Below are 24,515 nucleotides of genomic sequence, written 5' to 3'. Positions count from 1 at the left end.
GGTTCTTGGGGTAACTGTACCAAATATTAATGTCCATGGACCACTGGTTCTTGGTAACTGTACCAAATATTAATGTCCATGGACCACTGGTTCTTGGTAACTGTACCAAATATTAATGTCCATGGACCACTGGTTCTTGGTAACTGTACCAAATATTAATGTCCATGGACCACTGGTTCTTGGGGTAACTGTACCAAATATTAATGTCCATGGACCACTGGTTCTTGGTAACTGTACCAAATATTAATGTCATGGACCACTGGTTCTTGGTAACTGTACCAAATATTAATGTCCATGGACCACTGGTTCTTGGTAACTGTACCAAATATTAATGTCCATGGACCACTGGTTCTTGGTAACTGTACCAAATATTAATGTCATGGACCACTGGTTCTTGGTAACTGTACCAAATATTAATGTCCATGGACCACTGGTTCTTGGTAACTGTACCAAATATTAATGTCCATGGACCACTGGTTCTTGGTAACTGTACCAAATATTAATGTCCATGGACCACTGGTTCTTGGGGTAACTGTACCAAATATTAATGTCCATGGACCACTGGTTCTTGGGGTAACTGTACCAAATATTAATGTCCATGGACCACTGGTTCTTGGTAACTGTACCAAATATTAATGTCCATGGACCACTGGTTCTTGGTAACTGTACCAAATATTAATGTCCATGGACCACTGGTTCTTGGGGTAACTGTACGGGTCACTGTCAAGTCCAACTGTCTTTAATTTAAGCCGATAATCAGCTGTTATCCCGTCTAACACACTAGTTGCAGCTGTTTTTGCCACTCAGTGCCAGTAAGGGTCCAGTGGGGAAGTGACGTCAATTCATACCCTCTATCAACAAGAATGTGGAGACAGGTCAGACTGTTATCATTTATCATTTACTCCGCGGCACGCTAAAGTCATCAATACTATAAATGTCACACCCTGAGAAAGACCAAAAGCATCAGTTTGACAGAACCCAGCGGTCACTATTCTGCATTTCCATCAAGGTTTATTGTCTTTTATAATGTACAATATACAAAAATATAGGGTAAAAAATTCAGTGTCTAAAAGGCAGTGATTATAGTCTACATGACAGGTCTAACAGTACACCTGGTAAGTTGCATAGAAGGGCACAGAGCTTCACATCGCAGGGGACAGAGCTCAGAATCACCAATCACATAACTGGCCCAATCTCTCTCTTTACTTTCACTCCTGTCCCTCCTCCTCCCCCTCGTCTGTGATATCTGATGGTTGTTTTCCTCGCTAGAGTAGGTTATTTTCACTCGGGGTTCAAGTGTCTGGAAACGTGATGTTTAAGCAGCTGGGAAAGGTCGTAAGTAACAAGGTCGGTCACATTGTGGAGCTCTGTCCCCAAACAAACCTCGAGGTTTGCTGTGTACTTAGCTGCTGCACTTTTTTTTTTTTTTTTTTAAACAACTATAAGGCCTTTTTTTCTCTCTCTCTTTTTTTTTAACAAACAGTGTTAGCTATACAATATACAGATAGATTTACACAATGCTCTTTCTGGGACATTACATGGGCTGAAGGCTGCTGCTCTTATATACAGATAGAGCTCTCATCTCGTGCATGTACAGAAGCTGAACTCAAAAGCAAGGCCCGGGCTAGCATTTATCAACCAGGCAATGATAATAAAATATTGCAGTGAAAATGCCCTTTATAAACCAAGCTGTGACTATAAATAATATCCATTTCCACCTCTGCAGGAACCAAAGGCGTGTTGCTTTTAACTTACAATGTTTAACATCTCATACATGAAATATAGAAAACAAAACAGTAGAATACCTAAAGAGTGTGACAGAATGTGGAAAAATGCACATATACATTAAAAAAAAACAACATTTACAGTCTTATGTATGAAAGCATTTACATTGTACAATATGCAGTCACCTCCCTTTGTTTTATTCTGCACATTCACACTCGCATGCGTTCATTTTGATCTTCACACTGACAAACACCTAAGCAAGTGTAACTCAGCTTTTTTCTCTTTTCAAGTGGGACGAAAGGGTTTGTTTTGTTAGTACTTGTGTACAAAATGAAAATAAAACATTCAAATTCATTGTTTTAGAACATTTCATGTGTTGTAGATGCAGGGGTTATGAAACTGCTAAATCAAAAATTCAGAAATGTATTCACTGAAGTGAAATGATCAGAATAAAAACAAAGAAATCAGAAATTAATCAGTTATATCTTATTTCACAAAATATTTCTTCCTATGCTACGGTTCATCTGAGCGTAAATCAATTATCATTTTGAAAAAAACAAACATTAAGAAAGAAAAACAAATCAAGTGCCAGTCTATTAGCTTATTCTACCATCATAGAAAACCAAGTCCAGTTGTTCAGCACACTGGCCATATTTGATATGACCACCGAGCTATTTAGCACTCAGTAGAATTGCATTCATTCCATGGAGAATTCATTGGAGAATCAATCAATTCTCTTTCAAAAGTCTTTATTGTTCTTGAAAATGTTTAAAAACATAACAAAATGAACAAAATCATCACCCGTGCTCTCTATTGCATACAGGCACCCCCGGCTCGCGCGGCTCCCCCCACGCCGTCGTCCGGCCTCCTCGGACGTCCTTGGCAACGACAGGCGTGGGTTTCTGATCATAAACACACTCGGAGAGCGTCTCGCTCCCGCTGAGGGTGACGTTTGCTTGAGACTTTTTCCAAAACAGTCATACAAAACCTCAATCAACTTTAAAGGTCTTATCTTTTCCGTCTGGTGAAATGTCAGCAATAGAGGGAGTGCATTCCCCCCAAACAAGCAAGCTGATATTGATCTCTAATTTATTTCATCATCGACTTCATTGAGTTTTCTCTTTTGTCGTCCCCTTGCCTGGTGCTCTGCAGCAAGGACATGACCATGAAGGCCTTTGTTCTCTCTAACTGCCTTTGTTGTCCAGGGACTTAAAGTTCTTCACGGGTTGAGAATGTGGAATGAGGCATAAAATGGTTCAGAGAGTCCGCTTCAGAGAATTTCTTGTTTATTATTATGTAGTATTGGTATTAGTCTCCCGCACCTGCATTGGGGGAGGGGGTGTGTGGTGACAAAGCCAGAACTCGATCTCCTCCAGTTTTTCCACGTTCCCCCCCTCCCGATGTCAAACAGTGGGTTCACACAGCTATATCCAGCCAGGCCCTTGCGAAAACAAACCTCCAACTGGTTGCATAAGTTCTTGACACCACCAGGTCACGGGCATTGTTCTCCGAACCCACATCTCCCCCTGGAAAGTTCCAAAAAAACATCCTTGAAAACACAAACCCCGCCATGCAGAAGAGACTACGGGGAGCAAGAAGAGGGACAATGGTGAGCAAAGAAACCTAGTCAAGCTCGGAGAAATAGTTCAGTTCATGTTGGTTCAGCAACAACATGGCATGGGGGTGGTGTCCTTCCGGGGTTCTGCCGTTCTGGCCGGGCCTCAGCTGTTGTTACTGTGGTTGTAGGTTCTGCAGGGGGACGGGGAGGAGTTGGGCTGGTAGTCGAACTTGCCCAGTGACGTGGGGTAGTAGGTGGTGGTGTAGACGTTGGTCTGCTGGAGCGGCGCTGGGTAGAAGTTGGATCTCTCATCGGGGAGCAGGTTGTTCTTGTTCAGCGTCTACAATGAGACGGCAGACAATAAAGGAAAACTTTACTGCTTTTATAGCAACGTGTAAATTGCAGATTCAGATTTATTGTTGACATGAATCTTGTGAAACTTCCGTAGCAATAAAACATCTGTTCAAGTGTGAATTATGGGTATTTGTTTCCTCTCTAGTACGGTCTTCCCTCGGCTTTTCCCTTCAGGGGTCGCCACAGCGAATCAGTCTTCTGCTTCCTCTTCTCTTACCCCAACTACCTTCATGTCCTCTTTCACTACATCTATAAACCTCCTCTTTGGTTCCTCTGGGCTCCTGTCTGCCAGTTCAAAACTCAGCATCCTTCTACCCATATATTCACCATCTCTCCTCTGGACATGTCCCAACCATCTCAGTCTGGCCTCCCTGACTTCATCTCCAAAGCCTCTAACATGTGCCGTCCCTCTGATGTTCTCATTCCTGATCTTGTCCAGTCTGCTCACTCCTATAGAGAACCTCAGCATCTTCATCTCTGCTGCCTCCAGCTCTGCCTCCTGTCTTTTCCTCAGTGACACCGTCTCTAGATCAGGGGGCGGCAACCCAAAATGTTTTATAGCCATATTGGACCAAAAACACAAAAAACAAATATGTCTGGAGCCGCAAAAAATGAAAAGTCTTGTATCAGCCTTAGAATGAAGACAACACATGCTGCATGTTTCTATATTAGTTATAACTGGGGGAAGATTTTTTTTTTCATTATGCACTTTCATTATGACTCAAAATGTCGAGAAAAAAGTTGAAATGTCGAGAAAAAAGTCAAAATTTTGAGAAAAAAGTCAAAATCTCGAGAAAAAAGATGAAATGTCGAGAAAAAAGTCGAAATGTCGAGAAAAAAGTCAAAATTTCGAGAAAAAAGTCAAAATTTCGAGAAAAAAGCCAAAATGTCGAGAAAGAAGTCGAAATGTCGATATTAAAAAGGAAAGGAGAAAGTACAATCCTTAGAAAAAAGTCGAAATGTCAAGAAAAAAAAGCGGAAATGTTGGGAAAAAAGTGGAAATGTAGAGAAAAGAGTCGAAATGTGGAGAAGAGTCAAAATTTCGTTAAAAAAGTCAAATCTCAAGATTAAAAAGGAAAGAAAAATGGAAGAAAAAAAGAGGAAAAAAGGAAAAAAAGAATGAAAAAAGGAAAAAAAAGAAAAAAAGGTCAAACAGTTTTGAAAATCTCCAGGGAGCCACTAGGGCGGCGCTAAAGAGCAGCTCTAGAGCCGCGGGTTGCCGACCCCTGCTCTAGACCAAACAACATCACTGGTCTCACCAAAGGTTTGTACACCTTCCTTTCTAGTACCGCAATCATGCATAATATTGATATAAGTGATGATAGAATATAAACTGATAATATAAATGATAAAACTTTGACAAAGTTGTCAAAGTTTCAGTCATCATTAGACCAAGCGCTGAGGGATTCAGAAGTGCAGGGTTATTTATAATGAACATTTATAATGAACGGATCGTCCAGTTCATTCATAACGCTATTGGAATGGATGTCAAAAGGGGGATCTTGGCATGCAGATGAATAAAATACATGGACCTTGAGAGCGGGACCTGCTTGCGTAGGTGTAATTATAACCAAAGCAAAACAGTATAACAAATTTAATTTGAATTGTGTCAAGTATAAGAAATACTCTAATATATGGAATAAAATGAATTCACAGGAGCTCTCTTAAGTATAACAAGTCCAAAAAACACATTTTATTTTCACACAATTGCCAAGTCTGTAGTAGAAAGCTGAACGTAGGGTGAAACACTTTCCAGAAGAAGCATTAGACTAATGTAATCCATCTGAACCGCCCTAGGGACCAGGGCACGGAGATAATCAGGTTAGAGTCAGGGAAATACACTACAGAAATTGGCCCGAAGAAAAGCAGAACTATCGCACGAAAGTGCTGTAGTTGAACGCGCCGAGATCACCTGCAAATCCAGCCGAGCCCGGCCAACCCCCCGTGGTCATTAGAGCTAATGAAGTCGGGCTCTCAGCAGCTCGGCGGCTGTCAGCAGCAACATCCACAACATCCACACGCTGCAACAAACAAAGTGATGGCAACAGGTCCGGGGAGGCTGAGCCATCACCACCCGGGGACGGGGAGTCGTCACCAGGCACCAGGTTGCTGCAATGACTGGCGAAGAGAGAAGTTCAGGTGGATTTCTACTGGAACCAAAGTCATTACTTCTGTCCTTTGTTCTTCAACATGTCCCTTTAGTTCAGAATAGGCCTGTGTTGAAAAGATCGATTTTCTGATTCTAAATCGATTCTCATATTAATTCCTAAAAATCGATTCGTATGTCTAAAGATCGATCTTTTTTCATCATTACATTATAACTTTTGGTATTTTTGTGTTTATGCCCAAAAAAGGATGTTTTGTTGGGCACATTTTTTTTTACCTTTAAATATGTTTAAAGGTATGGAAACATTAAAGTTTTAAATTATAATTGCATAACACCTGCCTGCTGTGCTGTTGCCGTCCCTGACCCACTAGTCTGGCCCTCGGCAGGAGGGTCCCCCCTGATGAGCCTGGTCCTGCTCAAAGTTTCTTCCCTCCTAAAGGGGAGTTTTTCCTTGCCACTGTTTGGCTTAAGGTTTTTCTCCCACCAGGGGAGTTTTTACCTGCCATTGTTTATGTAATAACTGCTCGGGGGTCATGTTCTGGGTATGGGTCTCTGTAAAGCGTCTAGAGACAACTCTGTTGTATTAGACGCTATATAAATAAAATTGAATTGAATTGAATTGAATTAAATTGTCTATATTTCATTACTTTACATACTATCTTGGGGTTATATTTGCATAAAATGCTAAAAACCAAATTCTCAAAAATTAAAAACCAAAAATAAAACAGGAATCTAGGAAAAAATAAAACCGATTTCCTCCGTCTCTGTTTCCTCCCTGGATCTGTTTGGTAATTCTGACCCACAATGTTTCTGAAAGCAGTTCTATCAGCATTCTGGGAGCTGATTGGTCCTTACAGCATCATTAGCTGCAATACTTGCTGTTGAATCTCAATATAATACTAGTATTAATATGTTGCAGAACTACAGTCATATAATTCATGCAACAGCTCAAAAAACTGTTTTAATAACACTAACCCAAATCAATATCAGAATCGAATCGAATTGAATTGAACCAAATCTTGATAATCGATTCTGAATCTTAAGAATCGGAATCGAATTGATTCTTGACATTTGAATCAATCCCCAGCCCTGGTTCAGAACTAAAGAAACATTTGCACTGAACCAAGAAACTCAACAACAACAACAACCAAAAGCACATTTGCCTTCTAATAGCACCTTCAATAACAACTGATAGGCAGTAATTGTAATATGATAATATTGAAAGTTCTGGAGCCAAGAGCACTAAACTGAACAAGTTTATGAACTTGAAATGAGAACAGTTTTGTGGCTGGGTGTAAATGTGAAAGCATTTCAGTAGACTGATGGCAGTGGGAGGGAGGAGACTAGTAAAGCTTTGCAGACTTAATGACCCTCATTCATTCATAAGTGTGCAGGTAGAAAGGCTTAAAGCCTCCGCTGAGAGCCCTGCACAGGACAGAGGAGGAGAAAGGAAGAACAGCAATTCATCTTCTCTAGTTACCCCACTATTTAGATAAATGAATGAATATCTTTAAATTAATCACGAATCCCACTTGTTGCCCTTGAGTGTTAACCTTGTGTTTGCAGTAGTGTGGCGTGAACAGATCTTTTATTTTCATTAGTAAACGGTTAAGAGATCGCTGTGCTTTGAGGAGCACATGCCTTAAACTCCATGGGTGTGTACTTCTCATTCTTTGGTGTGGTGTTGCCCTTGTAGTTGAGGTGGTTGGGGGTGGTGGGATGAATGATGGCCGACTCTTGCGAGGGCTTGTGGAAGCGTTGGCAGTACACGTAGAGCAGGAAGGACAGCAGCCCCGCCCCGAGGAAGCAGGACACGCCCGTGGCAATTAGGTGGATGGAGGTGAACGCTGGGGAGAGGAGGAGGGACACAATCTTAGTTAAGGCTGAAAGCACATGGAGCGGACTGGAATTAGCTGCAGAATAGGAGGAATACATAAGGAATAAAAAACAAATTTGGACCGGTGTCTCAGAAGAAGCGGTTCGCTCGGGAGGAAAAGGAAATTAAGCAGCAATCTGGTTTACAGAACACAAACACGTTGTTTTGATTTAAAAAGGGTATTTACAGGATTTATGCTTCTTCTCAGTATACTTCTTTCTTTTATCTTTTATCACAATATCACAATAATAATAATAATAGTAACATAAAAAAATCTAATTAATAAATACAAAAAATAAATAAATCAACCTTTCTATTTAGAAGTCCACCTGTCAGATAAATGTGTATTTTATTCAATTTAATTCTAATATTAATGGATACATTTATTTTGATTTATCCCTATGTCTCCCTATCTTATTTTCCAATTTAATTGAATTTCTTTACAGGTGGTTAATTAATTTCCCTAAACCCAAAATAAATAAATAAACAAGTACAACAATAAGAACAATAAAAAAAACAAAAAACAATTATATCAATTCAATTCGATCAAATAAACAAAAAAATAAGCTTTCACTGTATTCTGTACCATTATTCCACATTAAACCAATAATAAACAAATACATCCCAGGCGAGTGGCTCTGAGACGTTCCCTTATGTACTAGAAGAGCAGTTTAGTTTACATTAATTAAAGAGAGTTTGATTTTCCATGAGGCCTGGGTGGCATCACAGGAGAGATATCCTTTCACCAAACTTAATCTCTCCTCTAACAGTGGGATTCTGTCTTTGACATTGAAACCTTGTTTATTTCTCCCGTTCATACAGTACTTACCCTTAGGAACATCCTTTAGTAATGGTGAAGATTGTAGTTGCTCCCCAGCTAATATTTTGTACCAAAATGCTCAGTCAATTTTTTAAAACCATTTTTAATTCTTCAGTGAACAATGCATTTTGTAATAGACTGTATATAACAGTATAAATGTCTCAGGAGGGTGTGGACTAATTTGATACAGTTTTTAGCCTCTTCACAGTTTTTGGAGGCAGAAGTGATGCACAAGAGACGGATTAGACTGAACGTAGGAACACTGTGTCATTCATCCATTTCTTTGAGCTTTATTGCCATTTCAGCTTCAGTCTGGTGAGTTTTATAACAGTTATATACAGATGTCACAGTTTTTTCTTCTTAAAATCTTTTTATTATCAAGCTCCTTTCTGATGAAATCAGTTTCCAGTTTAGATGCTCTGATTGTAGAGTTAAGCTTAAAAAATATCTCAATGAAAGAGCCTTGTATTAAATTCGGTATTTTATTGGCAACTGCAACTAATGCTTTGTTGTATTTTGTATTATCTCTTGTATTTATAATTTTATAGTCTGACTTTTGATTTTTTTTCTTACAAATCTTTTTCTTGCAAATTTCATGTTCAGGTTCTGCTCACTTCCATTGTTCACTCAGAATCACCTTCACTACTGATCTTACTGACTGACACACCTCATACTGTTTGTTTTGTTGTTTATGTGTTTTTTGTTGAAATAAATATTGGTGGTCATACGCTAAAAGTATTTGCGTATGTCCTGTCTCCTGCGTACCTCCCTTTGTTTGTCGTGGCCGTAACTGGAGGTCCTGCCACCAATTTATGTCTTACTGGCTTTCTTCAATTTCTTTACCCCCCATTTTTTATTTGCTTTGTGTTTTTTTTTTTTAATTTAGTTTTGATAATTGTTGGCAGAATCTTTTAGAACCCATATGTGATTTCTCAACCTGGCGCCTGAGTCGTGGGCGGGCTGCACCGTTTTCAAAGAAAGCAGGTGAAAATGAATAATATTATCCGAGCCATTGCTTTCTGAAGCATTTTGAGAGGTTAAGAAATGACTGTACTTTTACCCATCTCCTCTCCCCGAAGACTTAGGAGGAGTTGACGCTTGCCTTTTCTGTCCTGAATACCTGCTGATCCAGTTCTGTAGAAGCAGCCACCATGAACCTCCTGCTTCTGCATCTATTAACAGTCACGTTAGTCCCTGCCTCTGTAAACTTACTTTAGACGGTTCAAAGCTACATGTACTTTGGCTTGTCCACAGAGATCCTATTCACACCAACCCTTCATTGTAATTACATTTTGAGTCTTGACAGAGGTTAAAAATAGCTATTCATTTTGTAGGCAGACTAAAAGCCATTTTGCTGCAAATGCAGTCTGTTATTATTCATAACCGCTTCAATTGAGGGTTTTTTTGATCCCTGACAAAGACTTACAGCCCTCACCATCTAATAACAGATCTGGGATGGTTTTGGGTTGTTCCTGTTCAAATTTTTATAAAATCTTTATCTTTATAAAGTCATATCTTTACATGAACTAATACATAAAATCAGATTTAAGCCCTGCCTATTAGTTTGTCCACAGTTGTTTGAGCCTCCGCAAGAACAACAATTTGTGGTTGTACTTCCTATCAAAGATGATTCGGCTTACAAATTATTATTATCCTTATATATATATATATATATATATATATATATATATATATATTTATTTTTTCCTTCTTTTTTTCTGTTACTTTTAAGCCCGTAGCTTATCATTATCATTACTATTATTTCACAATCAATTAAATTGTGTTCATAATCTGTCTAATAACAAGAGAAGCATATTGTTCATTCTGTGTTTCTATTGTGATTGTTTTGTTTTAAGCTGTGTTATTGCTTTATTTGGTAGCTAATTTATAAGAAATTACATGACAATGATTATCTTGTGCTGCTATAAAACTCAAATAAAGATATTTTGGAGAAAAAAAAATTATTCGGCTGTGGAGGAAAAATAAGGACATCTCCAATTTTGCTCTTTGCAATTTCTTTTGCACAAAAACAAACAAAACATTTGAAACTCAACATTTCCCTCCACCACCTGGGTAGTCGCCAAAGTTTTACAGAGTGAAAAAACAGACACGTGTATGTACATTTGACGCATGAAAACAGGCATCGTGTCCCAGACATCTGTGGAAACATACAGGGGCAGGACGTGCAGGCGCACGGATGGAGCAGAGGCAGCTGGGAGTCCACTTACCCCCACATTGTTGGTCCTTATCAAAACCAGATGCAGGGAGAATGACTGCGGAGAGGAGAGGAACACAAGTCAGACACACGAGCATGCACATGCACACACACGTCCCTGGAGAAGACACCGCCGACTGTCACATCGGGGAAGATGACACATGCAATCATGAAAACAGTCAATGAGGGACTGGAATGTGTTTACACTGTGGAAAACAGTCCATGGAGGTAGTTCTTGTTATTTATTGCACCTGTGAAGCCCCAAAAACGTTGGAAATAAAAATTAGACAATTGAGTAAAAATTCAGACTGATCGTGTCTTGTTCAGAGGTGTATAATCCAGGTGTATAATCCAGGTGTCATAAAGTAAAAATCCTGTCCAGCAGTTGTTCCAACCATCACTAAACCAGCTCCTCTGCAGGTAAATGGTAGGTCCTTAGTGAAAACACCTGTTATAAATGTACAGGCTGATCCAGAAACACAGCAGGGTTTTTACTTTATGGCATCTGGATTAAACACCTCTGCAAAAAACAACCAATTCCCATGTTGCAAACAGCAGAAATTGCTGTAGAATTGTCTTCACACGCTTCTTCAGAGGGTTGGAACAACTGCTGGACAGGATTTTTACTTTATGGCACCTGGATTATACACCTCTGGTCTTGTTTATGTTGGAAATGTTTAATATGGCACATCTTCAACTCCTCAATGTAATTTACAACAGTCTCTGTAGATTTGTCTTAAGGTGCCCAAACTGAACTCACCACTGCTCCATGTATCGATCAGTAAACCTGTTTAATCAGCTCAAGAAGACGACACCACTGGCTCCAACTCATATTCAAATGTATCCACTTTAGTTATCAATCTTACTTAAAACAATATTTGATTCCCTATACATCCTCATATTCTCTCAGAAACCCTCAGCAACCCTTCTTTTTTCGTTCCCTTGACGTGTAAAGAAATTGTCAGACATGTTTTTAAGTTCAAAGCCCCATCAGATTGGAACAACCTACCCATCATTGACTGCATTTCGATGCATCAATAACCCTTTTAAAACCCAAATATTACCAATAACCCGGTTTTGCACGGCCATGTAAACACCAATAACCCCTTTGAATAACCCGAATTTGCTCATATTCCGGTTTTTAAAAACCCGAATATGACCCCTGGGTTACTCCTTTTAAAACCTGAATATTGGGTCATGTAAACACCAAACGGAATATCCCCATCAAACGGAACAGGAATTTGTTTTCTGCACATGTTCTGTTCACAAGGAATCCTGGTCTTTTGAGTCCAGGAAGTTCTTATAAACACGGAGAAACCAAGACCAGGAGGAGACTAATCACTTCATAAATGTAATGAAGGATATGAACATTTCTGCATTTGTAGACGGTAGAAAGTACCGGGATAGCCAGATTTACAAGAAGGTGAGAGAAAAGTTGCGCAAAGCAGCATTTGTTTTGAATTTGGATACAGGAAGAAGAAGCAGAAATGACGGGAATTGCGTCATGACGTTCTCCGTGCGTCGCTGGTTTGATCCAGATATCCCAAATGATTAATTACCATGTAAACGGAATATTCTGAATGTTTCAGTAACCGGAATATTAGCAATAACCCAAATTTTGACTGCATGTAAACGTAGTCAATATAAGAGAACTCAATTCATTACATCTCTTTAAAAACTCACTATTCTCCAATCTCAATAAACCATGTAGTTGCCTCTAGTGGTATCGCCTTCTCATTTGTGTCATCTTTTATTTTTGATACATAATGTATCTATTTCTTCATATATTGTATAATAATGATGATGACAATGACTATTATTAATATTGTTGTTCTTGTTGTTATTACTGTGTTATATGCTGTGTTTACTTGTGTTCTTCAGGTGTGGTAGGTCTTGACTGGTGTGTGAGAGCTTTATGTGTTATGTATGTTGTATGTGACTGTTTTGTACTGTGTTGTATGTTTTATGTTGGACCCCCTCGAAAACGAGATGATTCATCTCAAGGGGCTATCCGTCATTAAATTTAACATAATATGGAGGACATTCATTCAAAGGTGCAAAATGTCCTGCTGTCCCGTTCCCCCATAGTCTAAAGAGGGACCGTTGGGTTGGGGTGTGTTTCTGTGTGTGTGTAAATCCTTTTACCACAAAGCTAATTCTCAAACTTTCTCAGACCAACTCCCCTCCTGCATGTGACCTTAACGGATCCATCCATCGCATCATTGAAATTTGCAATAAAATGGGTGTTTTGACACCCCATTAATATTAATCACCTCTTGACTCATCAAGGATTCTGGAGCCGGAGCGGCCCACGCCGGCACACCGGGAGAGAAACTCTCCGAGACTGACGTCGGCATAACTAAGCAGGCGGAGGGCCCGGAGAGTAAACTGCTGACTTTGTGGATTCACAAGGACTTTATTATTTTGATTAACAGAAGCAGGTGACTTTAGTACACACAGAAGATGTCAGACACATACTGTACACAAACGGTGTGTGTCCATGATATGACGCAACATATTTGGTGATGATGTATGACAGACAGTATGCCCTTAAAGGCCAAGCAGCTACTGAACTTTCAATTCTATTCAGTTCTATTTTATTTATATAGCGTCTATTACAACAGAAGTTGTCTCTAGGGGCTTTCCAGAGACCCAGAACATGAACCCTGAGCCTTTGTTGGCAAAACAGGCAAAAGATGTGTGAAAAAGGGCAAAAGTTGCTTCACTTTAAACCTTTAAACCTTCAGGAAGGTTAAAAGGGTTGCAGGAGGGCTGGGGATCATTGTAATCCTTGTCTTAAGCTGCACCTCAACACTGCAAAGATTTACAGAAATTAAATCATATAGACGACATGCTGGTGCTGGAACAAAGGCCCAGAGTTGTTATTTTGATGGACAATGTACTGCACATCCTAAAACTGACTGTGAAAGTTGATACTCAAGTCAAATAGTGAACTCTTAAATAAGCTGTTTTTATAAGTTTTGTTGTGTCCATTAAAAGTGCTTTTACTTTACAATCCACATTCAAAAAGCTCTTTTATTAGCTGTTTTTTTTCTCTCCTGCTCCTTTCCAAGCCTACGTATGGATTTCTCTGAATCATACACGCACAAATACGTTAAGGGGGGAATTTAGGGTGTCAAATATTATCCAAAGAGTGACATGTGGCTGGGAACACCAGGGAGCAAACACCGACCTGTGTATTTGTGCTGCATCTTGACCAACAGCTGGCAACAGTTCTACATAGATGTACTATTAATGAGCTGGACAGGTTCAAAATACTCATTCATGGATCTGAAATCCACGGTCCCGCCTTCGTCCACACAGAGCACGTTTTAATTGAGGTGTTCCTAGAAGCACCCCAATCTAAACATTTTAGGGGGCCTAAACCAAGCCCAAGTTGTACCCTTACACCATGTCACATCTTAAATGTGTCAAAAATGGTATAGAGGGAATGTGCATGACGTCACAGATGCGACTTCAAGGCGGGTTACGCCCACTGAGTGTCAGAAAGACTGAGTGGCAGTGTAAACTTTCAGTTTGAGCAACTGGAAAACATCTAAAATGGGAAAGAGCTGTTGTGCGATCGACTGTACTCATAGATTTAGCAAGAAATCGGAGTTATCGTTTTACAGACTGACGAAAAATAAGCTTAAGAGAGACAAATGGATCGCTCCAATTCACAGAAACAACTGGATTCCAGAGACCGAAACGTGGATTTGGAGTTCCCATTTTGTATCAGGTAATGTTGGATTTTTGGGTAGCTAACGTTAAACAGTCAAATCATAAAGTTCGGTGTCCTCATCACTTTAATTTCACCAACAAATCCTGCCTTGAAGTCGGACCAAGCGTCAAGACTTTTGTAAGCCTTCAAGCTTTGCTTCGTGTATTTCCCCGGTGTAGAAATTAAGTACAGTAAATATCAGGAAACTGGATTTGTGTCCAAATATTAATGTCCATGGACCACTGGTTCTTGGTAACTGTACCAAATATTAATGTCCATGGACCACTGGTTCTTGGTAACTGTACCAAATATTAATGTCCATGGACCACTGGTTCTTGGTAACTGTACCAAATATTAATGTCCATGGACCACTGGTTCTTGGGGTAACTGTACGGGTCACTGTCAAGTCCAACTGCCTTTAATTTAAGCCCATAATCAGCTGTTATCCCGTCTTCTCCACTAGTTGCAGCTGTTTTTACCACTCAGTGAGTAAGGGGGCTGGTCCAGTGGGGAAGTGACATCAATGCAAACCCTCTATAAATCAATTAAATGTTTTTAATTGTCTTTGTTTGCAGTTGTTCTGCTCAACACTCTCATGGAATAAGAAGCTGAAGGCCACTGGAACAGCAAACACCAGATCTAAAAGGCATGATGCAGTTCATTGTGACACAGCCAACTTGAAACCACCATAAAAGCTTGTGGTATGTTCTGTGACATTACGGTAAACAAAACAAAACGTTTGCATTCCACGACTGCCTCTGAATGGCCCATCTCAACCCTCTTACATCTCCGGAGCAGCTGGGTAGAGATCTGACAGCTGACTGACTCACCAGGTATTTCATTGCAGTCTCTGCGCTGAGTGTTGTTCCCCACACAAGGGCTGTTGCCCTGAGCACCACACACTCGGCTTCTCATTTGCAAGCCTGACTCATCACAGGCCGACCACAGCGACCAGGCCATCCAGCCACCTAAACACAGAAAAGAGATCAATCAATATGAATCCGTACGACCATAAGGCTGCGTCAAACTCTGCCCCCCCCCCGAGCTGTCACCACCTGCCCAAGCAGCAGCATTACCGGCTGGCCAAACAACCCACACACGCTAGAAAAAGCATTTGGGATGGAAACAGCACTGAAAGAGTGAACCCAAACAGTTTGTTTAGTGCATAGTAGAGATATTTGGCTCCAGAGCCAAGCTTTAATGCCGTTTCCCAGCAGCGGGCCACCAAGCAGCAAAACCAAAGCCCCTGCCCCAAGAGGAAAAAGGAAAATCCCAACTCTCAGCTCCCACTCTTTGAGCCATGCACTTGCTGCACTCTTTCACCCTGTGTTCAAGAGCACTGGAGTGTAGGGGGAGCGCAGGCGACTGCAATGAAAGGCTGATTTCAAAAACAAACAAACAACACAGATGACCATTACTCAACGTGCTCTGGAGTGTGTTGGACTTGGCATGAGATTCTCAGTGGAGGCAGAGGACGGGCCCCTTTTTACCTTTTCTATCAGTTTGGTGCTTACCAACTGGCTGCGTGCTCTCCACCATCTGTTCCCTTCTGTCTGCGCAACCATCTAAACACACACACACATACACACACAAAAATACAGCAGCCACCTCAGATGTATTTAATGACCATGCATCACTCCAACCGGCTTTAATTGCTTCATTTATTTCCCTTCATTTTCGTCACCCGAAGGGCCCGCCTGATTGAACTGTGGACTGGAGTGAAACGGCATCAAGCCTGCGGCTCCTTGTTAGTATTCTGTCCTGGCAATCCTTCCCGCTGCCCTCCTTTGTAGGGGGAGACTTTCATCAAATGACCTGCGACAGGGCTATCAAATATCCCTGTGACTGACAGCCGGCTCGCCTCTAATTACACATTCAAAGAGGAACCGTGGCACCAGGAGGACGGACCCCCCCCCGGTCCCAGATGAGTGATAACACACCTTTCAATAAATGAGCGGACAAGGACGCAGATCGAGACTGGTGGTGTGAGAGGAACACGTTGATATACGTCAAATAGGAAAGCCTTAACGTGATATAAAGGAGGCCGATTAAGGTCTAGCGGTGAGGGGGAGCAGGAAGCCACGCAGCACTCAGTAATTACCGGGGAGGATGACTGTACCGCTCTCTCTGTGAGTGACAGATGGACCCGTTCAAAACAAAAGCATCGGAAAATGATGGTTAAGGAGAAACAGCCACTTAATTTAAAGCGATTGCAAGAACACCATCTGGACAAACAAGCATGAATTTAAAACACGCAAGTCATCCGGGGTCATTTTCTTTTCTATTAGAATAAAAATAATATACTGTATATTGTGCCACTTATTTGATAATAAAACCTAGAATCCCAGTGAGCCTGAACCAATATGTCTTTATGCCAGACTGTTGGGTGAAGCAGAGTACGAGTAAATAGAGGAGGGGTGGAGGGAAGTCTAGACTCTTCTAATAAAAAGACTACAAGAAAACCTTTTCTTTTTAACTTTAACACTCAAGTTATGTCACATCTCTGGAAGATAACAGTGGTTTTACACCATGGTCTATGTGAATACTGGATTCTAATGGGCTGGCAGGTGTAGGTTAAAAGTGATAACCTACACCTAGAAAACAAGTTCAGTCAAATAGCCTGATATCTTTAATATCATCAATATAGCGCTGGATCAACTGCCAGGTGGTAACCACGGCAACGGAGACTCAGAGAAGAAGAGCCGGCTACCGCAGGACGGCAACATGAGTGATTTTGTAATTTATTTTAATTTATTTGGTGAATTTAACAATTTTGATGACTGAGAGAAAAGAAAATAGGCGAGCGGAGCTGAGCGGACTAGAATATCTCCCGTTACTAAGTCGTATCTCAGGTCCGTCCTAGTTACTGGAGAGTCAACATTGACTGCGTTTCCATGCATCAATAACCCTTTTAAAACCGGAATATTAGCAATAACCCGGTTTTGCACGGCCATGTAAACACCAATAACCCCTTTGAATAACCTGAATTTACTCATATTCCGGTTTTTAAAAACCCGAATATGACCCCTGGGTTACTCCTTTTAAAACCTGAATATTGGGTCATGTAAATGCCAAACGGAATATCCCCATCAAACGGAACATGAATTTGTTTTCTGCACATGTTCTGTTCACAAGGAATCCTGGTCTTTTGAGTCCAGGAAGTTTTTATAAACACGGAGAAACACAAGACCAGGAGGAGACTAATCACTTCATAAATGTAATGAAGGATATGAACATTTCTGCATTTCTAGACGGTAGAAAGTACCGGGATCACTGTGTCCATTGCATAAGGACCTTATGGGACGGTAGTGATTGTTCCAGGTATTAGTCAGACCCTCAGGTGTTAACAAGGAAACTGAGTTATGGCTTGTTAAAAAACTTTCTAACTTACCAGGTTCCAACGGCTGCAGACGAGAGATTAAATACTCGCTCAGCCGCTCAGCTGTGGCTTGTTATAAAACTGTGCTGTTGTTAATGTACACCTCGTCGCGCATTATCCCTTCCTGATACTATAGCACATAAAACTGACGTTACATCATGTGACCGAGACGGCTGCCTCTGCAGGTTCCGGCTTCTCCCTGACTGATACCAGCAACAAATACGCTCTTTAAAACTGTGACCAGTTTACAAATGCTCCACAGCTCCACAGTTTTCTTTTTTCTTTCTTTTTTTTTAATGATTTATGCTAAATAAAGTCTGTTGACCAAGATCATTGGATCTCGTGGAACAGGTTTCTGAAAAGATCTGGAGGAATTAAAGCTAGCCTTTATTTATTTATTTCCTGCTGTTTATGAAGAGGACACGATGTGAATGGATCAGTGTGAACCTTCATGAAGATGGCCTTTACTTTGACTTAAGAAACACAATTCACAGTTTGGTCCGCGGTGAGCTCAGTGGAAGCAGAACGTATTATTATCTCACACACACCTCGTAAACAGGGGTGTTGGAAAGTGAAATCATGTGAAAAAAATACCCAGGAGGTGCATGAATGTTTGTCAGGCGTCCTCAGTGAGTCCACGTGATTAAACTGAGCTGAGACAGACAGCAGAGGACATGCCAGTTGTGACTGTCCACAAATCTGGACAAACGAAGCCAAGAAAAACGTAAAAATCAGTTTTTTTCCAGTTTAAAAAACTTTTTAAATTATGTTTTGTTTTTATTGTATCTGTAGGAAATTTTTTTGTTTTTCTCGTTTTTCTTCCGACAAAATGAGGGCGTTTTTGCCCCCCTAAACGTTCCCCAAAAGTCACCAAATTTTGCAAATGTGATATTTCATGGTTTACATTAATGGGCGTGGCCTAATGGCTCAACAGCGCCCCCTAGAAAACTTTGTGCCTCAAGCCCCACAATACGGTTTGACGTACATGCATGAAAATCGGTGCACACCTGTATCATGTTGCAACTTAAAGAAAAGTCTCTTGGAGCCATGGCCCAAACCGAACAGGAAGTCGGCCATTTTGAATTAATCGTGTCATTTTGGCGAAATTTATGCCATTCCTTCAGCAGTTTCTTCGCCCGAACCGTAACGTGCACCCAGGTGTGTTATACATCAAACAGGTGTGTTATACATCCTGCGACGACACGCATTACTTTTCTCAGTCAAAAGCGTTACCGTGGCAACGATAGACGCCAAAAAACGCGCCCACCATCTGATTGGTCCATATTTGATAGTTCCTACTTTCTGCCTTAACTTTTGAATGGTTTGACATGAAGAGTCGTGGGTGGTGTCATCGGACTTAGTTTTGAGTCCTTGACCTTTATTGGTGAAAATTGCACGCGCGAGGGCCCGTTCATCGCTGCTTGCAGCTTTAATTGCATTTATTCACATGCAGCATCTACAACTCTGATCAGACACTGATACTTTGATATGTCTTTGCTTTTCTGCTAATATACATATTCAGCACTCACAAATTCAGGCATCGCTCTCCATTTCCATATGTGCAACAACACGACTGGATCTCTAGACCTTTCCGGAGATGTAACCATGGTGCTCTAGCGGCGCAACAGGAAGAAAGAAGGTGGGAGGACGGGTTGTTTTCGCAGCATGAATGTTTATCATTTCATTTATCCCCGACGTGGTTTATTCATTAGGAAGAGATGAAAGAAGCAATTTAGCAAAGGGGCAGCATAGAAATGACATGGTGTGGGAGATGATTGCTCGCCCGGTCTGATGAAAGCAGCTCAAGCTGTGCTGGCATTACAGAGTCGGGGTTGGCATTTATGCGTGACCTTACCGTCGCACGGGTGTGTGTTGCACAGCGCCTCCTCGGTGTGCAGGCCGATGCAAATGTCCCCTCCGCTGGCCGGTGCAGGGCTGTTACAGGAGCGAGTCCGTTGGTAGTGACCGCCGCCGCAGCCCACCGAGCACTGGGACCACGGGGACCAGCAGGACCACGCACCTTTCACTGCAAACACACACACACAGTTTATTATTGCACCATCTCATTTGGTATTATGATGCTTGTCTTTATCCTGGATACCGTTTAAAACAGCTTTGGAGACAGTGTGGGCTTCAGGGAGCTAACCAGTGGTATGTTTCCTGGGAATGCCCAGTGATACAACCCTTTTGGAAAGAGCTTCACAGGACACTGAACCATTTATATTTAATGCTGATCTGACTTACAGATTCTCGATACTTTATTTGGGAAGGACTGATTTCCTGATAGGACGGTCAGATGAATATCTATTTGGCATTTTGATAACTGCAGCTAAAAATGCACTCACTCATGCAGTCAATAACCCTTTTCTAACCCGAATATTGGCAATAACCCGGTTGCGCACGCCCATGTAAACACCAATAACCCCTTTGAATAACCCGAATTTGCTCATATTCCGGTTTTTAAAAACCTGAAAAGGACCCCTGGGTTACTCCTTTTCTAACCCGAATAATTGGTCATGTAAACGTTCCGATTTTCTGCCATAACTTTTGAATGGTTTGATATAAAGAGTCATGGTGGTTTCATCGGACTTAGTTTTGAGTCCTCGACCTTTATTGGTGAAAATTGCACGCGCGAGGGCCCGTTCATCGCTGCTTGCAGCTTTAATTGTTGTTGTTTTGGATTTGGATACAGGAAGAAGAAGCGGAAATGACAACAATTGCGTCATGATGTTCTCTTCTTATTACAAGCAAAACAATCTTGTTCCACTGGCAGATTTTTCTACTTATTTCAAGTGAAAATCTACCTGAAACAGGTGAAATTTTTTTGTTTTTTCCAGTGATGAGTCTTGTTTTAAGTGTAATAAGATTTTTAACTAAAATTAGACATTTTAACTAGAAATAGGACAAATATTCTTGTTAAGATTTTGAGTTTTTGCAGTGATCCATTTTACTTATCCTGTGAAGGACAGAGTCATATTGATACGTTCAGAAAACAGTTTTTTATTGTTGTGTTTTGATGTATTTGATGTAAGCCCAGTGGATATTTAAAGCTTACAGAAGGCTGCATTTAACTGCTGCTATGTCATTCCTGCAGTATTTCTGCAGCTGTTTTGGTCACTGCTATTATTTGTAATATATTATATTATTTGTAATCAGCACAAATTATCTGTCCCCATATGATAAAATCCACCATCCCCCCTGATTTTTTTGCCTGTACTGATTTATTATTCCCAATAGGAGTGCTCCTGTTTCTTCTGATCCAACCACAAAAGCATGACTGACTAATTGAACGGCTGGTTGACTGGCTGATGTCCGTCTGGCTGACGGATGGAGGCAGCGTTGCCAGGTAACGTCGGAGTGCCGCAGAAAACTCCTTTGGCTGAGTGGATAAGCATGACACTTTGTAAAGCACGCTGTGATCACTTAACTCTCACTAGCGCTCACAGCCAGCCGGAGCGCCGCCTCACCGGCTCTCTTAGTCACTGGCTATTGACTGGGTTGACTGGCTGAGATCCTGACTCTCTGAATTACAGGACTTCTCATGGATTACCTGACCAACACACTTTTTATGACTGTCTGCGTGTCTTCCTTTTGTTGGTCTGAGTTACTGTGTTTACCGAAGTCTAAAGTCAAGACGCGGGTGTGTGCAGTCCCTGACCATCGTTTTTTCTTTGTACCAAACTGCAGCTCTGGCAAATCGTTCAGTAAAGCTTTAGAGCGGTGACAGTGTGATGTAGGGTGGACATTCACTGCAATTGTTTGTACTGATCTGAAACCAATAAAAGCCTCACCAGAATGTGTCAGGAAAGGTTAACCTGACCATGGATGTTATAAATAGTAGAGGTCATTAAAAAAAGAAGAAGCAAAGAGCGAAGGTCTATTGGCTAGGGACTTGGGACTACTTGGAAATTGACCCTTTGCCAATTGCCAAGTAATTGCCAAGTCCCACGTTGCTAGGTCGCCCCTGTTGCTAGGTCATCTCTCCCGTCCACTTCCATAGTAAAAACTGGGTTTTACATCCCTTTATTTCTAATTATTGGACCAAAGAAAATCAACAGCAACTAGATATAAATAAAAGGTACTTCAGGTACCGTGTAGTGAGTTTAAAAAACGTTTGTTGTTTTTGGCAAAAACAAGATATTTTGTTAAGTTTTATTGGTCCCTGACTGACCAATCAGAAGGCTGAGAAAGGGTCAAGTGGTATTAAGGTATACATGAATACTAAATTCCACACTTGCCTTGAAATCCTCTCCAGTGAAATGAGCCAAGACTTGGTCTTGGATTAAAACACTTCAGCTGATGTTTTTGACTTGAGACCAATGGAGCTTTTTCAGCCTATGACTATGAGAAACATTTAAAAAACAGTTTGTGCGATAAAGTGTTCTGGTAAAAACTTTTGGTGAAAGCTACGTTGTTTTTTTTTTCCTAATATGAATTTTTGCATGTTGTAGCTCCGCCGGTTCCTCTGTACCCATGGAGGTTAAGTTATCTATTATTCATTATTCATCATCGCTGTGCGACATAGCGCCGTAAAAGCAATATCTAGCTCAAGGGTCGGCAACCCAAAATGTTGAAAGAGCCATATTGGACCAAAAACACAAAAAACAAATATGTCTGAAAAGTCTTGTATAAGCCTTAGAATGAAGGCAAATGGCGAAAGGTGAAATGTCGAGAAAAAAGTCAAAATGTTGAGAAAAATGTCAAAATTTCAAGAAAAAAGTCGAAATGTCGAGAGAAAAGTCGAAATGTCGAGAGAAAAGTCGAAATGACGCGATTAATGTTGAAGTACAATTTCGAGAAAAAAGTCGAAATGTTGAGATTAAAAAGGAAAGGAAAAAGAAAGAAAAAAGAGAAAAAAGGGAAAAAAGGGGAAAAAAAGGGGGAAAAAAGAAGAAAAAAAGAAGAAAAAAGAGGAAAAAAAGAAGAAAAATAGAAAAAAAGAGAAAAAAAAGGAAAAAAAAGAGAAGAAAAAAAGGTCAAACATTTTTGGAAAAGCTCCAGGGAGCCACTAGGGCGCTAAAGAGCCGCATGCGGCTCTAGAGCCGCGGGTTGCAGACCCCTGATCTAGCTGTTGCAAGAGAAGACCAAAATGGCAGTCCAAAGTTACTTTGGCTGGTGTTTGCCCATAGCAGAATTAGACAACACTTCCTAAACTCAGCTTCCTTCAAGAGAAATTGAACTGAATACTTTAAAACTTTGTTGTAAACTCAGCTTTCAGGATGTAAAATTACAAACTTAACCACGGACTGTTGATTTTCTTTTTCTTTCTAGGTGAAAATCTCCATAATGAAACACATAATTGAACCCAGGCTAACGGTGACTCAGTGTCTGTTCCAGCGACTGGCTCCAGACACACCTGGTTCCACTGCACACATGCCAACACTATTCATTTTAATCTTCTCAGCAATCTATATTGCCTCCATCCGTCTCTCTAATTTCATCATCAATTACTATTTGGCACTCATTCTCTTTTTTGTCGCCGGCCTTGTCCTTCTCACCTGCATGTCTTCTGGGGACAGGCGCCGTGGGACTGGCTGTAAACGTGACTGCACTGGCAAAAAGGCTTGTTCCCCGGCTCCGTCCCTGGATACGACCAAGGCCACCTCATCTGGGCTTCCTTAGGTTGCATGTGTCAGTGGCTAAGTTAACCACTAAGGGTTTCATTTGGATATCAACAGCTGACATAAAAATACGCTACAGGAATTTGATCAGTCCCGGAGAAACCAATCATAAATCATTAATTCATAAGGTACGAGACATGCATATTTAACGTGATCTCCTTAGAGGAGTTCAGACCTTTTTTCTAGAGCCAACCATGGGGTCTGTGTGCGTGTTTACGTGTGTGCATGTGTATATTTGTGTGCATCAAGTGCATCCTGCCAGCGCTGCAGTTCATGGTCAGCACGGTTCGGCTGATTATGGCTTGATGAGGAGTTTGAAACAGATAACTTAATTTGTCCAAGAAGTCTTCCTAACTGCTGCTGCTGCTGCTGGTGGTAACCATTAGCTAATGAAGTTAATGGTCCATTCAGCAGGACTTTACTACCATCATTGACCTTCCACTCTCCATCTCTCTCTGCGCTTGTCCTTTCTTTAATACTCTGAAAATTAGGAGGCGAAAAAATGAAAAACAAAAACTGACGTTATTCTACGCGTTTGAGTAGATTCCTGCATTCAGCCATTAGCCAGTTGGGGTAAGTGCATGGCTGATATTAAATAAAAACAGTAGTTTTCATAATAGCGAACATTGTTTGAGTTTTGTTTGGGTTGAAGTTGATTGCTCTCATTTTTTAAGCCAGTTTTTTTTTACACAGGTTCTTGGATGTTTCTTGGGATTTAAAAATGTATTGCACACTCATGTAGAGCTGCAACATAGTATTTTAATACACTGCATGGTGCAAAAAAAAGAAAAAAAGTGAATCTGTGTTTCCCATTGAAATATTATTGGTAAAAACCTGCAGTGATGAATGTGTTTTGCTTATCAAAACAAAAATAACAGTTATTTGACACAACCTAATGCAGTGAGTAGCTTTTCATTAAAATAAAAAAGAGGCAAATTATAGGCTCCAGCAGACCGCTGTTTCCCTGCGTAGGATTAAACGGGTATAGAAAATGGATGGATGGAGAAAAGGCACATTATTTGTCTGCATAAAGCCAACAAAACAAGTAGGAAGACTGCTGAAAGTACGACAACTGGGTGGAGAATTTGCCAACAGCAAATCTATTTGGTCCACCATCATCTTCAAGAAAGAAATGGCAG

General features: G+C 40.8%; 1 protein-coding gene across 4 annotated transcripts in view; it reads right to left on the bottom strand.

Annotated features, from left to right (window-relative positions):
• Positions 1-991: 991 nt before the first annotated feature.
• Positions 992-24,515, bottom strand: part of sema5ba (sema domain, seven thrombospondin repeats (type 1 and type 1-like), transmembrane domain (TM) and short cytoplasmic domain, (semaphorin) 5Ba) — a 310,185-nt gene continuing 286,661 nt past the window's right edge. For 2 of the 4 annotated variants that reach the window (XM_061723153.1, XM_061723154.1), the window contains 6 exons: positions 19,611-19,781; positions 15,891-15,941; positions 15,207-15,344; positions 10,669-10,713; positions 7,386-7,591; positions 992-3,623 (listed from right to left, as the gene is read on the bottom strand). In XM_061723153.1, coding sequence (XP_061579137.1) covers positions 3,447-3,623; positions 7,386-7,591; positions 10,669-10,713; positions 15,207-15,344; positions 15,891-15,941; positions 19,611-19,781 — 788 coding nt within the window. In that variant the 3' untranslated portion in view covers positions 992-3,446. The remainder of the gene's footprint in view (positions 3,624-7,385; positions 7,592-10,668; positions 10,714-15,206; positions 15,345-15,890; positions 15,942-19,610; positions 19,782-24,515) is intronic. The other 2 variants (XM_061723156.1, XM_061723155.1) reach the window with 2 other exon arrangements.

The sequence above is a fragment of the Cololabis saira genome, chromosome 6 (genome assembly GCF_033807715.1).
Source record: "Cololabis saira isolate AMF1-May2022 chromosome 6, fColSai1.1, whole genome shotgun sequence".
Lineage (NCBI taxonomy): Eukaryota > Metazoa > Chordata > Actinopteri > Beloniformes > Belonidae > Cololabis > Cololabis saira.
The sequence above is the reverse complement of the archived record's forward strand: the minus strand, read 5'-3'. Positions and strand labels throughout refer to the sequence as shown.